The 13198-nt window shown below is 43.8% G+C and overlaps 1 protein-coding gene across 1 annotated transcript; it reads right to left on the bottom strand.

Moving 5' to 3' along the window:
- Window positions 1-703: 703 nt before the first annotated feature.
- LOC122225952 (bolA-like protein 2) lies at window positions 704-12088 on the bottom strand. The gene is given in 3 exon segments (XM_042948639.1): window positions 704-935; window positions 6634-6677; window positions 11942-12088. Coding segments are annotated over 3 exon segments (423 nt in total).
- Window positions 12089-13198: the final 1110 nt, after the last annotated feature.

The raw sequence follows: 13198 nt of genomic DNA, 5'->3' as shown, positions 1-13198 counted from the left end.
TGTATTGGAGGGACTCTTAAAAATGTTCTAGTTCAACCCCCTCAGCTTTAAGATGAGGAAATAGACCCACCCAAGGAACGACTGAATCAAAGTCACAGAGCCGGTCAAGGGCAGGGCTTAGATCTCCTTAGGTCTCCCAGCCCAGCCAGCCCTTCACTGATGCACCTGCCCAAGGCAGCCTTACACCCAGTTCAGGAGTCCCTAGCTGCTTTCTGGAAGAAGTGCCCCAGGGTCTCCAGATAAAGATAGGCTGTTCACAGGCCAAGTAGTGTTCCCTGGCATTTTGTTTTCAGACTTCTCTGTCGAGTCTTCTCTGTGTGTCGAGTCCCCTTGTCAGGAGCTCTAGAGTTCTTGTTCTTCTCTGTTCTCCAACTTGTAAGCTTTCCATAACTTCCTGCTTCTTTAGTCAGCTTCCTTCACCCCATGGCTATTTCCCTTCCACCCCACCCCCACCATTTCTTGGACAGTCAATCCCTGCCTTCCTGGTAGCTCCCTCTTCCCCAGACACGGTTCCTCCCAGGGACACTGAATTTGTCCTGTGATATGAAACCTCTGGCTATTTGGTCAAGCCTGTTCCTTTCTTACAATGACACTACTTTTTATTTTATTTTATTTTATTTTATTTTATTTTATTATTTTATTTATTTTTTAATTTTATTTTTGGCCATGATTCATGTTTAATGGCTGTGCTTGTCCTGGTCCCTCATTTATGCCACTCATAGGCCCACTGCTCTGGGGTCAGGGTTTTTTGCTCAAAGGCATGGATGTACAGGAGCTCTTCTGCTAGGCACCTGTTTACCAGCCCATGTTTCTGAAGCAGCAGCTTCCCCTTGAACTTGGCTGACACCACTAAAACTTGGAAGCTGGACGTGCAATGGTTGGGAGTAGTATCTTCCGCTTCCACAGACACTGCCTCCAGGTCCTGCTGCTGTTTTCTCTCAGAGGTACTTGATGCTATCACACTGTGATAGCCCAGCCAGGATGGAGCCCCAGCTCTGACCCCATTGCTTTTAAACCTGTTGACTAAAATATATGGAACAAGAAAGGAAGTCCATTATTTTGAAAAACATTTATCAAAACGTAGAAAAACAAAAATCATGAAATTTGTGATATAAGGATATATGTGCTTTTTTTTTTTGTCAATTATAAGATCTAGTGGTGAGTCCAATGACTTCCATGATGTTGAAATGGTGATGAGCACAAATGATATGGCAAGTTGTAATATCATATTACAACATCTGTGTTCTTTGTTAGGGACAAATTCACAGGCATCACATATACTGCTGTAGTTTGTTGCTACATTCATAATTGAATGCTAAATTTCAGTTAGAATTCAGTAAAAGTGAAGATATAATATTTTTCTCATGCAGGTTCATGGATCTCCTGAGTATCATTCATAAACCCCTTGGCCATTGTAGACTTCAGGTCAAGAAATCCTGTTGTAGATGATCCCATGGCTTGAAATGCTATATATGTGTAGATATTGCCTAAATTTATACGACAATATCCTTTTGGATATCTCCTAGATACCTATAAAACTCCACATATCAAAAAATGAATTTCTGATCTTATCCCCCAAACAGCTTCTCCTTGCTTTTTCTCATCTTAATAAATATCACCCCCATCCTCCCGGAATTCATTCTCTACACGTTTTCACTTTTATGTCTAATTTATAATTCATTCCATCATAAATTTATTCACCAAATATTTAGTTAGCACTTACTATATGCCAAGCACTGTTATAGGCATTGGGATTCAGCAATGTATAAGACAAGTCCTTGCTCTCATGGACTTATAAGATATTGTTGCGAGGCATTGACAATAAATAAGAGAATATGGCATATGGCATATGACAAATTAGTTATCAACAAGATACTCTAAGGTATTATACCTCAATGCTTCTTTAGTCCTGCTACTTCTTTCCATACCCACTGACATCCTTTCAATCTGAACCACTTTAGACTCTTGTTTGCAATAGTCTTCTATGTGTAGTCTGCAGCCAGACTTGTTCTGGTTCAGTCTTTTCTCTGTGCAGCAGCCAAAGTGAGGAGAGGGTCATATCCTTCCACTGCTGACACCCTTCAGTGACTTTCCACCACACTCGGAATAAACCAGGACTCCTCACTGGAGGGTCCTGTGTGATCAGGTCCTCAGCTACCCACTGTCTTCCTTTCCTACCAATTCCTCACCAGTTCTCTTTGATCCTCTTGGCCTTGCAGTTCATTGCAGGCATCAGTTTCCTACCTCAGGATCTTTGTCTCTCTTTAAGCCTGGCTGGTTCCTGATCCCCTTCGGATCTTAACTTAGTTCATCTTTATCCAAAATGCTACCTCCTTGGAGAGCCCTTTCCTAATCCCTGAATCTAAATTATGTCCGTCTCTCATTCTACCTTAGAGCAACTTCTTTTCCTTTATATAGCAAGCTACTAGTTACTATTTTATACAATATTCAAGCATCTATTTAATATGTTTCTCCCACTACACTGCAAGTTCCAAGATGGTAAGAATCTTGTCTATTTTTCTCACCAGCTGTGTAACAGTTCCCAGCATATTGTTAGGGCTTAACAAATGTGTAGCTGTTGAATGAGTTATGAGTTACTATACCTTCATCTCTGACATCTGCCCCCAAACTCATCACATATTCCAGGTTCGTACTTCCTCTTTTATGCACAGGCATATTAAAAGCTCTATCTATACTTAAATTATTCCCGACCTAATCAGATACAGTTATTCTCAAATTCATCTATCCATCCATCCATTCATTCACTTAACCATTATTTATTGAGCACCTTCTAATTGCAAGGCACCATGCCAGGCAGTATATAATATTGAAAGACGAATAAGACACGGTCTTTGTCCTCAAGACATTTGCAACCTAGAAGAGGATTTAAGAAGTTTCCCAGTAGTCGTAGTGGGAAAATGGGTGTTCTGTGCCATGTCAGCATAGTGAGTGGTGACAGAAGTGCAAAAAAGGTAAATAATACTTCCAAGTAGAGAATTCAGGATAACTTTCATGGAGAAGGTGGCAAATGAGCTGGATCTTGAAGGATGGGCAGCGTTAGATGGCCAGAGGTAGTAGAGGAGGCATCCTAGATGAAGTAAACTTACTGCACATAGAGTAAAAAATGTGCAGAAATAGAAAAATACAGGTGTGTTTTGGGATCCATGAAAGGCATACCTGTAGGGGAGCTATGAAAGGCAAGGATAGAGTGTCTGGCATTTTGTTCTTTATTTCATATGTACTGGCAAGTCAGCAAAGATTGTTGGACAGAGGAATAAAATAAGAGTTAGGAGGGAGCACTGGAAAGACCTAATTGCCTGTGTGATTTTAAGTGAGGTTAGTTTTCCTTATTCAACTAAGAGATAAACAAAACATGGGGTCAGGATGTTTATCAGGGAAAAAAGGTATCTGTGTGGTTGGAGTGGATGGGGAAGTCCTTGTGAAATAAGGAGGACAACCCTTTGCCTTCTAGCTGGGACCCTGACTCATGGATGTTAAGGAGTCAAACTCAAAGTTACAAGGGCCACTCTTATCCTTAGACTGAGAGCCACTGGTGCCATAGCTGGGCTGTATTAGTCCACCTGAGCTGCCATAACAAAATACTACCAACTGGGTGGCTTCAATGACAGAAACTTACTTTCTCCCAGTTTTGGAGGCTGGGAAGTTCGAGATCAAGGTGCTGGCTGATTGCTTCCTGATGATCATCCTATGTCCTCACATAATCTTTCCTTGATGCATGGACATTGAGGGAGGGATCTCTCTCTCTCTCTCTTCCTCCTCTTATAATGCTATCAGATTAGGACCCCAATCTTTTGACCTCATCTAAGTTTAAATACCTCCTAAAAGCTCAATCTCCAAATATAGTCATAAGGGGGAATGGGGCTTTAAAATATGACTTTTGAGAGCACATAATCCAGCCCATAGTTTGGAGCAAATCAGCCTCCAGAGCCTTAAGAATCAAAGACAATGCAGGCTTCTAATAACATCTTCTGGGGGCCCCTCTCAAGGGACAAAATACAAATAGACCCTACCTGTTTTATATATCGGGCCTCCACACAAGCTTTCCTCTAAAGGGCAGGTTATGCTGCTAAAAATATTTTAGGAAACACTTGACTTAGTTTGATGACTTTATTTTACCAGAGGAAGAGAAGATCCTGAGATTCAGAAAGATAAAGAGACTTGGTCACAGTCATGCAACAAGGTAGAGACAAAGTCTAGTAGCCAATGAGCATGACTAGAATCCTGTGCAAGGACTCCTTGTCCAGTATTTTGTCGATTGTTCCTCATAGATTTCTCCAGGTTCGAGAGAGGAGGCCATGGAGGTCCCCATCGTGGGCGTGACTAATGGGGACTCTCCTGGCATAGAGGGTTGCTTACTGAAGATCTTGTCCAGAGGAGGAACTAGTGCCCTCCTACTCCAGATGGCACTGGTCTTTTATCTGTTCTTCCTTCCCTACTTGGTCTGCGTGCCCAGACTTCTATAATGAGTTGACAGAAATTATGGGCTACTAAATAATTTGGATGTTTTTCCTAAACAAGTGTGCCCAGAAAATTTTTGTCGTAGATGCTTAAGTGTTGCTCTAATTTGCTGTCTGTCAGCCACCCAGAAGAATCAGCGGAGGTAAGTGGTTTCCTCTCTGGAGATGGGAGAGACGGATCCTTGCCACATAGAGAGAGATTGATGTGCCGAGGATTGTCAGATCAGCTCTAATCTTTTACGAATCCAAAGACACATAATGAAGACAAAGAACAAAGCTTTTGGGGCAAAGGAAGAACCTGTCTGGGGCTCCTTCTGAGTTCAGAATGCCCGGACTTGGGTTGCAAAAGTTATTTTTATAGAAAAAAGAATTGATTAAAAAAATCTATTTATCTTGTAGCTAACAGGGTGTGTGAGAGGGTGGCAGAGAGCTCCATACATGGTCCCTCCTGGTCGCTGGAAGGCCCCTTTACTTTCCCTTATCCATGAAGATATATCAACCAAAGCTGCTTGCTGCTACATTAAGATACAGGGCATCCAGATGGCCAAATGTTTTCCTTAGACCATCTCCCTTTTATCACTTACTCATCTCCTTCAGGTCATAGCTTAAATGTTTTTTATTTTCTCCTCAGAAAGTCATTTCCTGACCACCCTACCTTCCCCATTATTATTCTCAACGTGAAGCTTTTCCTCTCCTTCAGAGCACTTAACCCAGGGTATAATCATATATTTATATGTTTGACGTTTGCCTTTCCCAGACTCTAAGCTCCACTTGGGCTGTGATAAACACCAGTGTATTACGGGTGTTTGATCAGTATCTGGCACATCATAGGCACTCACTGAATATATATTGAAGAAACAATTGGTTTATTTCCACTAACGTGGAAGTTTTCTTGTTTTCTCTTGTTTTATTGGGGACCAACTGCTTGTGTCTTTATGTTGCATTCAATAATCTTGGTAGCTGTGGATTTTCAGCCCAGAGCTAAGAAAATAAAGGGGTGTGAGAAATGAGTTTAGTCTGTAATTGTCCAATGAAAGATCAAATCTTGGAATGAGACTTTTTGTGACAAATTCATTCATTTAATCTTTCAGCAAATGTTTATTGATCAAGTACTATATTACATGCACTGTAAAAGTGCAAGGGATACAGAACGAATAATATGGACATGGTCTTTGTCCTAATAGAGCAGATAGAAAAAGTCAACAAAGAGAGCATAAGCAGGATGGTGTGCTGGAGTGTTAGTGGGGGGAAACTACATAGGGAGGGGGCTGAAAAAGTCTGCTCTATACCAAGGCCTGGGGATCGAGAATGCACCAGCCATATAAAACAAGCACAACGGGCTAAGGCAACAACAAGTGCAAGAGGCCGGAGATGGGGATGAGCTTAGCATGTTGGAGGGACAGAAAGGAGACAGGGATGCAAAAGTAGAGTAAACAAGGGGGAGCGTGGATTGAGATAAGATCAATCAATTGAGGAACAAAGGGTTCCAAAACCATGATAATGGATTTAGAGTTTATTATAAGAGCAACAGGAAGCCACTGGAAGATTTTAAAGAGAGAAGTGACATAATTTGGTTTATATTTTAGAAAGAGTGGAGATTGGATTAGAAAAGGGTGAGATAGATCCAAAGAGACAAGCGAGTCTATTGCAGTAGTCAAATCAGAGATGGGGGGTTGACCTTGGGTGATGGCAGTGGGAATGAAGAGAAGTGGACACTTGAGATTTATTTAGAGGTAGAATTGACAGGTCTCAGTGATGGAGTGAATGCAGAGGATGAGGGAGAGGGAGAAATTGAGGATGACTCTACTATGACAAATGGCCTTTTCCTTGAAGTCGTGCATCTTTTCAATTTGCTACTGACTTGACCCACCCTGATTTCCATCATCATAAACCATTAAGGCTTTCACTATTTCCTCCTTGACATCACTTAGGCTCCATATTTAGCATCTTAATTCAATAATGTACAATCTGTATGGCTCATATCTTGATCTTCACAGCTCATTGAACCTCTTTAAATGGTCTACAACACACATGAATTAAACATGGTGGACAAAGTGAGAGAAACTCTAAGTGGCAGTCATCCCCTCTCTCTTAGCCAAAAGTTCTGAGCACAATCCAGGTGGGGCTTTGACTGAAAGGTAATGCTGATGGTTACTGCCTCAGCAGGTGTTCTCAGGAAAGTTGGAGAAAGTCAAGTGTCTCAAAGAGAAAAGCATATGGGGAAATGAAGGAGAGAGAGACACAAAGTCTGAAATACCAGGGACTGACAGTCAAGCATCTTTACCATCCTGAAAAACTGAGCTAGATGAGGTGACCAGTGTTTCATTAAGCCTGGCAGTACATGTGTAGACACAGAGCCAAAGAGGAAGGGAAGGTTGGAGCTGGGTGGGAGAAATGAGGCTGGTAATGGGAATAAGAGTGGCTCCATTTACTGCAGTCTTACTATTTGCCATGCAGTGTGCTAAGCCCTTCAGGCAATTTGTACTATTTGATCCTCACAAAACCCCTGTAAGGATGATCTCCATTTCACAGATGAAAAAACTTAGGCTCAAACTTAGGCTTAGGTAACTTGCTCACAAATAACAAAATAACTGATAGAACAAGGATTTAAACCCAGATTAGTGTGACTGCAAAGCCTGTGTATACTCCATTGCCTCCTTTAAACAGAGAGAGACTAGAGGGAAAGTGGAGGACGGGTAGATGGAGAGAGGGAGAAAGAGCCTGGGAGAACAAATGTACTTGATCTTGCAAGAAAGTAGTTGACGAAAACGAAGGAGAATCTAACCTGAAGGAAAAAAAAAGTAGATGACTATACGACATGAGAGTGGATCAAATCTTATGAAGTTTCTAGAGATGGATACGGTTTGTTGTCAGCAGCCGCCCACTACATTTCCCTGCTGGCTGTGGGCTCATAACTTCTGCCTTTATTGCTGTTTCTGCTCCCAGCCATGAACTCTCTACCTTGAGATGAGCCAATAGTCCCGGACTCCCCTGGACCAGACCAAAGCCCACCCAGGGAATGGAGAGGCCGGGGGGGGGGGGGGGAGAGCTGTGTGAACCTTGATTCCCGAGTGAAGAAAATTCATGCTAGATAAAAGACCCCAAAGGGGAAGAGCTATCCTGTAATTAGGTGAGATTTATAACTTGGCACCGAAACTGCTCATTTAGATATTCATTTTCCCTGCTCTTGCTCCACGTTTTCAAAGAAATTCCACTAGCATCCTTGTGGCTCCTGGATCCCGGAGGACATTCCAGGAAGAGGTTGTTTTGCTATTCAGAGAAAGAGGACCGGAATAATTGAAGGCTCATATCTTCTGCCTCTGTGTCCTGGATGCACTGCACTCAGTCTGTTAACAAGTGTTTATTGAGACCCAACTAGATGGCAATTTGTTGATTAGTCAATTGTACAACCATTAGTACAATTGATATTGATGCACCACATCCTGTACTAGATAGCAGAGCTACACAAGTGAAACTGACAGATGCAGACCCTGTCCTCATAAAGCTTGCAGAGTACTGGAGTAGATAGATACTGAATAAGAAATAAGAACTTGTAAGTGCACTTACAGGAGTACAGGAGACATAGAAGTATTCTGACATTCTGTCATCACACCTCAGTTGGTGCCTTTAAGTAGCCCTTTGACCCTGGATAAGTAATTTCTAATCATAGTGAGCCTTAGTTTCTTCATCTGCAAAATGACGACCATTCACTCTTGCAATACATGTTTATTGGAGAGTTCTAGAATTGCTTTAGCTAGACTGACAAGAGAAGGCCTTGCTGGAGATGGTGTTTAAGCTGAGACCTGACCGATGTGAAGGCATCAGCGGTGTGGAGGTTGGCAGTGGGAGGAGGGTGTTTCAGAAAAAGGGAATGTGCTTGCAAAGGCCACGAGGTGGGAATGAGCACAACCCTGTCCTCCACTACTCACAGGCAGAGTACTATGAATTGCTGATACAAGAGTAATTTATTGGTTTTTTTGTCCTCAAAGTTTTTAGGTATGGTTATTATTCTGAATCACCGTCCCCACCTCAATGAGCTTCCTTTATAACTATGGAGGAAAAAGCTAGAATCTTTAGAAAATATAAGATGATGGTTAACAAAGTGCTAAGTGGTGAGTTGGCACTCAGAATGTGCTGTGGAAGGTTGGAGGTGGGGAGGTCGGTGTAGGAAGGGATAGGTACATCCTCTTTGTCGTGGGGGTTAGATGTGTAAACGGTGACTGTGTTCTGGGCTAGACATGCACCAAATGGTGGAAAACACAGGTGCTGCACTTCAACCTGCAGTTCCACCTTCCTCTGTTGCTAAACCTACCCTTGGAGAGAAAAGGCTATGTTGTTGCAATGGTTTGATCTCTCTGTGGAGCCACTGGCCTTGGGAAGAGCCCTCGTGGGGTGTGGGAAAACAGAGACTGGATCCAGAGAGAAATATGATGGAGAAGGAGAAAAATTGAGGGGCCAAAGAAGTATCCCCAAATAAATAGCAGTTGGCTCAATTGGCTAGATCCTTGGACTTTAGAACCCAAGCTCTTTCCTGCCTCCTGCCTTCTCCAAAGCTCTCAGGCTATAGATAATATGGTTCATGGACTTGGCTGTTTAGTTATGGCTTCATTTCAACTCCAAGATTGGATTTTTTGCTGTAACCTATGTTGGAGACCATATGGGCATTTCAAGCATCCCATGCCCGTAAACCAATAAATACAAATGAAAACAAATCAGCTCAAAACAATGTTCTCTCTGTCTCTTGCAGGCTGAGCCCTGGTGGCAACAGCTGCAGAGGAGATGAGGAGCCCCCATGCTGTTGCCTGGCTAGCTGTCCCCAAGCTCCTCACCTAGTGGCATACTTTAATTACACTGGTACTTTTTTTGAAGGGGTATCTGCCACCCAAGCGGCCTTCTCATTTCTGGAAGGAGGCCAGAAAGCTTCAGTCTTTGCTGCCATATCAGGACTTGAGTTTATCTCAAGAGTGTTGTGGAGAGTTGCCCTGCTAGCAGCATGTGGCTCAATTGCCTGGGGAGGAAGTAGCAGACCCTTCCTATGTTCAGTAAAACAGGTCTCTGTTTTGGGTGCAGTGGCCTTGTCGTTGGTGAGTGTTATGGTGCAGGGAAGGGGGAAGGGAAAGGTTTGGGTTTAATGAATGGACTGTTCTCAGTAGAGAAAATATCAATTCACAAATGAGCCAAGGTAGGAAGGAAACTTCCTGACATAAATTAGACATAAAAGCAGACAATTCAGGGAAGAGTGGAATCAGCTTTCTGTGAAACTCTAATTGGAGAACTATTTATTTATTGATGTTATTGCCTGGATTCAAAGAGATGAACAAAATGACTTCTAAATTAACCCACACATACTCATTGAGCGCCTAGTGTTTACCAAGTATTCTTCATCCTAAATCTCTTTTCCTTAGAGCTATGCTGTTCCTCTAGAGCATAATCAGCAAACTATGGCTGTTGGGCCGAATCCAGCCATGTGTTTTGTTAATAAAGTTTTATTGGAACACAGTCATGTCCATTCACTTAGCTATTGTTTGTGCCTGTTTTCACACTGCACTGGCAGAATTCAGTAGCATGACAGAGACCGCATGGCCTGCAGAGCTGAAAATAACTATGATTTTGCCTTTTACAGAAAAATTTCCCATCTTTGCTCTTAAGTTTTGTGTTTTGGAAAAGAATTTCACAATGAGGTGATAGCTGGGAAGAGGTGGGAAGGAAGGGAGAAGGGAAGTGATATGGGCTGGATGGGACATTGGTGTAGTAGTTCAGCACATACGCCCTGGAATCTAACAGACCTGGGTTCAAAGCCTAGCTCTGCCAGTTATTAGCTGTGGCTTTGGGACATGAATCTCAGATTCATTTGTGAAATGACTCTGACAATTGTACTTACCTCCTAGGATGGTTATGAGGACTGGAGTGATTAATGTAAGCACTGCCTAATGCAAAGTAAGTGCTCCACAGAGAGAAGCTGTTCTTTTTATTACTAACTAATCCTATGTTCCAGGCAGTAGGCTAAACACATCATGTATGTTGGTTAATCCTTGCACCTTTCCTATGAGGTAGGTATTTTTATTTCTACTTTACAGGGAGGGATCTGTAGCACAGAATGTTGCTTTGGGTACAGGACTCATGGGTGGCAAAGTAGTCAGTTGGAACCTACATCCTGTGGATCCTGCAGGAGGCAAAATGGTGAAGTAGCTATGGGCACCAGCAGAGGCTAGGGAGAGCCAAACCACCCTTCAACTTTCGCCAGCACAAGTCCCAGCTCCAGGAGGAAACTGTGAAGACATTTGCTGAGTTGGTGCAGAGGTGTCTCTCAGAGGGTGAGGGCAGAGTGCACCCCCCAGCCTGTGGAGGAAATAGACCTCTGGGTAGTTTCATTTTTAGAAATGGAGCATCCATGGCCAGAGTCCTGGGAACTTTTGTATCGGGGAGTTGACAAGGTCTGCTTTGGGACATGGGATGGAATTACATGGTTTCCTCCATTTCCTGTTGCCCTCACCTTTAATTTCTACCCACAGCTCTTGATGTCATCCTGGGACTGGACAGAAAGTACCTGGGTTGGGAAGGGTAGGTTACAGCTGAGAAGAGGGTGATGTCTAACAGTCACGATGGAATGACAGCCAGGGAGAGGAGGGTGGTGAAGCTACCAGGTGGTATCTTGAGGCTAAATCATACATATTTTAAGGCAAAATCCAGAAGCTTTATCCAGTTACCTGGGTCTACTGATGTCACTTGGACTGGATCAATATATCTTCCTGGAGAATTCAGAGGAGAAAAATCTATGTGGGGCCTGCTCTGTAGGGAGAGCACGTTGGTGCCAGAGAGACAGCTCCGTGATGAGAATATTAAGCACTCATGAACTGATGTTCATACCATCTCCCAGGCTGGAGCTTGTCCCGACCCTCCAGATGGGGCAAATGGTATGGATGGAGAGTGAACAAGCAGGAGGCTGTCATACATTCACACACAAAAGAATCGAGCATTTATTGAATTCCTATGGTGTGCCAGGCTGCACGCTGGGCACTAGAGTTTCAACACTAACGGGACACCACGACTGTCCTTCAGGGACAAGCTCTGGGTTTGCTTTGCCTATGGAGTGGGCTCTGAAGGAGACCCCAGGTGCCATGGACACTGCAGAGCAGAGGTGTGGAGCTCACTCCTTCACCAGCTGCCTCGGTGATGCTTTGTTGGAGGATGCTAGAGACAGGTTGCTTCTCCAAAACCAGTCCCCCACCCATTCCTGGGGTACACACAATGACCATTCCTGAAGCCTGAGTCACCTGGGTCGTTTAGTCTCACATTATTTTCTTGTCTCTTTGTTCCTCATCTCCTGTTTTGTTTTCTCATCCACAAGTGGGAGGGCTTCATTAAGCTAATTAAAAAGGCACCAGGGAGAAATCATGACAGAAAACCACTTTGGTTTTCCAGAGTGACACAGAGGGAGCATCATCTCTGCTTTCCTTTCCCACAGTCTGAGCTGCCTCTTTTCCTGTGACTGTGAGGTAGAGGTTGGGGGTGGTAGGATAGGCAGCAACAAAGACAGGGGGCAAGATGGAGACCTTCTCAAGTAGCTGAGCTAAAGCCCAGGCTGCCTGGCCCTCAGGCAGTCTCCACATCCCTGCTCATCCTCCTCCTCATTCTTCCAATGACATCATATTCTACTAAACCACAAAACTTACAGTCTCAATTGCTGGTGTGTGTTGGGAGAAGCATGCTCATAGAGAGCTGTTGCTTCAGGACCTTTCTAAAAGAAAATGGCACATATTCCTTGTCAATATGGGGTACACCTGGGCATCGGGGTAGGTCTTTCTTCTATTGAATTCAAATCCATTTTGCTGTTGCCCAAAGCCACAGATCTCTTGGAGGGGGAGAATGGAACAGATACTTGGCATTGTGATAATTGATCTTACTTGGAAACAACTCAGGAGGGCTTCTCCAGCCTGAGAATTTGCTCCATTCCTGATATGACATAGACTTTGTCTCACAGTAGTTTGTGGTTTATTACACAACCCTGTGTAAATGCAGACCTTCTGTCTTGGATCCTGTGTTCTTGTCCTGGGACAGATGGTGGCAAGGAGAATGTGAGCTCAGGGCTGACATGGACACTGCATCTCGCCTCTTCAGTGGCTGAGGACACCCATGTATTTTCTTTCTCTCCAGCCTGAGGCTCCTCCTGGGAGAGAATGACCACTCCTTGACTTCCAAGATTTCCCTTCCATGTGCCCTTAAGGCACCAACTACCCAGTATCTGGCCCTTGAGGGAGGCAGTTTCTGGAGTGCCTCTCCACCCAGGGAGGAGTCCACCCCTTCTCTAGGCCTATGCAAGCCAGACTGCCAGAGAAGAACTGTTCCCAGCATGACAGACTGATTAATTAAAGTCTGACAAGTCCAAGGCTCAAAATCCTCAGCTTTTCTTGGTGGTCTTGAGAAAAAGAGAGAGAGAAAGAGAGAGCAAGAGTGAGAGCGAGAGCGAGAGCGAGAGAGAGAGAGAGAGAGAGAGAAAGAACAGATCCAAACTATAAATTGCTTTGTGCTCTTTTTAAAAAAAGTTTAGTTATTTGGGGCACCTGGATGGCTCAGTCAGTTGGGTGTCCAACTTCAGCTCAGGTCATGATCTCACAGTCTGTGAGTTCAAGTCCCGCGTCAGGCTCTGCACTGATAGCTCAGAGCCTGGAGCCTGCTTCGGATTCTGTCTCCCTCTCTCTCTGCCCCTCCCCAGCTCGCAC

This window comes from Panthera leo, chromosome C1, assembly GCF_018350215.1.
Source record: "Panthera leo isolate Ple1 chromosome C1, P.leo_Ple1_pat1.1, whole genome shotgun sequence".
NCBI classification, from domain to species: Eukaryota; Metazoa; Chordata; class Mammalia; order Carnivora; family Felidae; genus Panthera; species Panthera leo.
The sequence above is the reverse complement of the archived record's forward strand: the minus strand, read 5'-3'. Positions and strand labels throughout refer to the sequence as shown.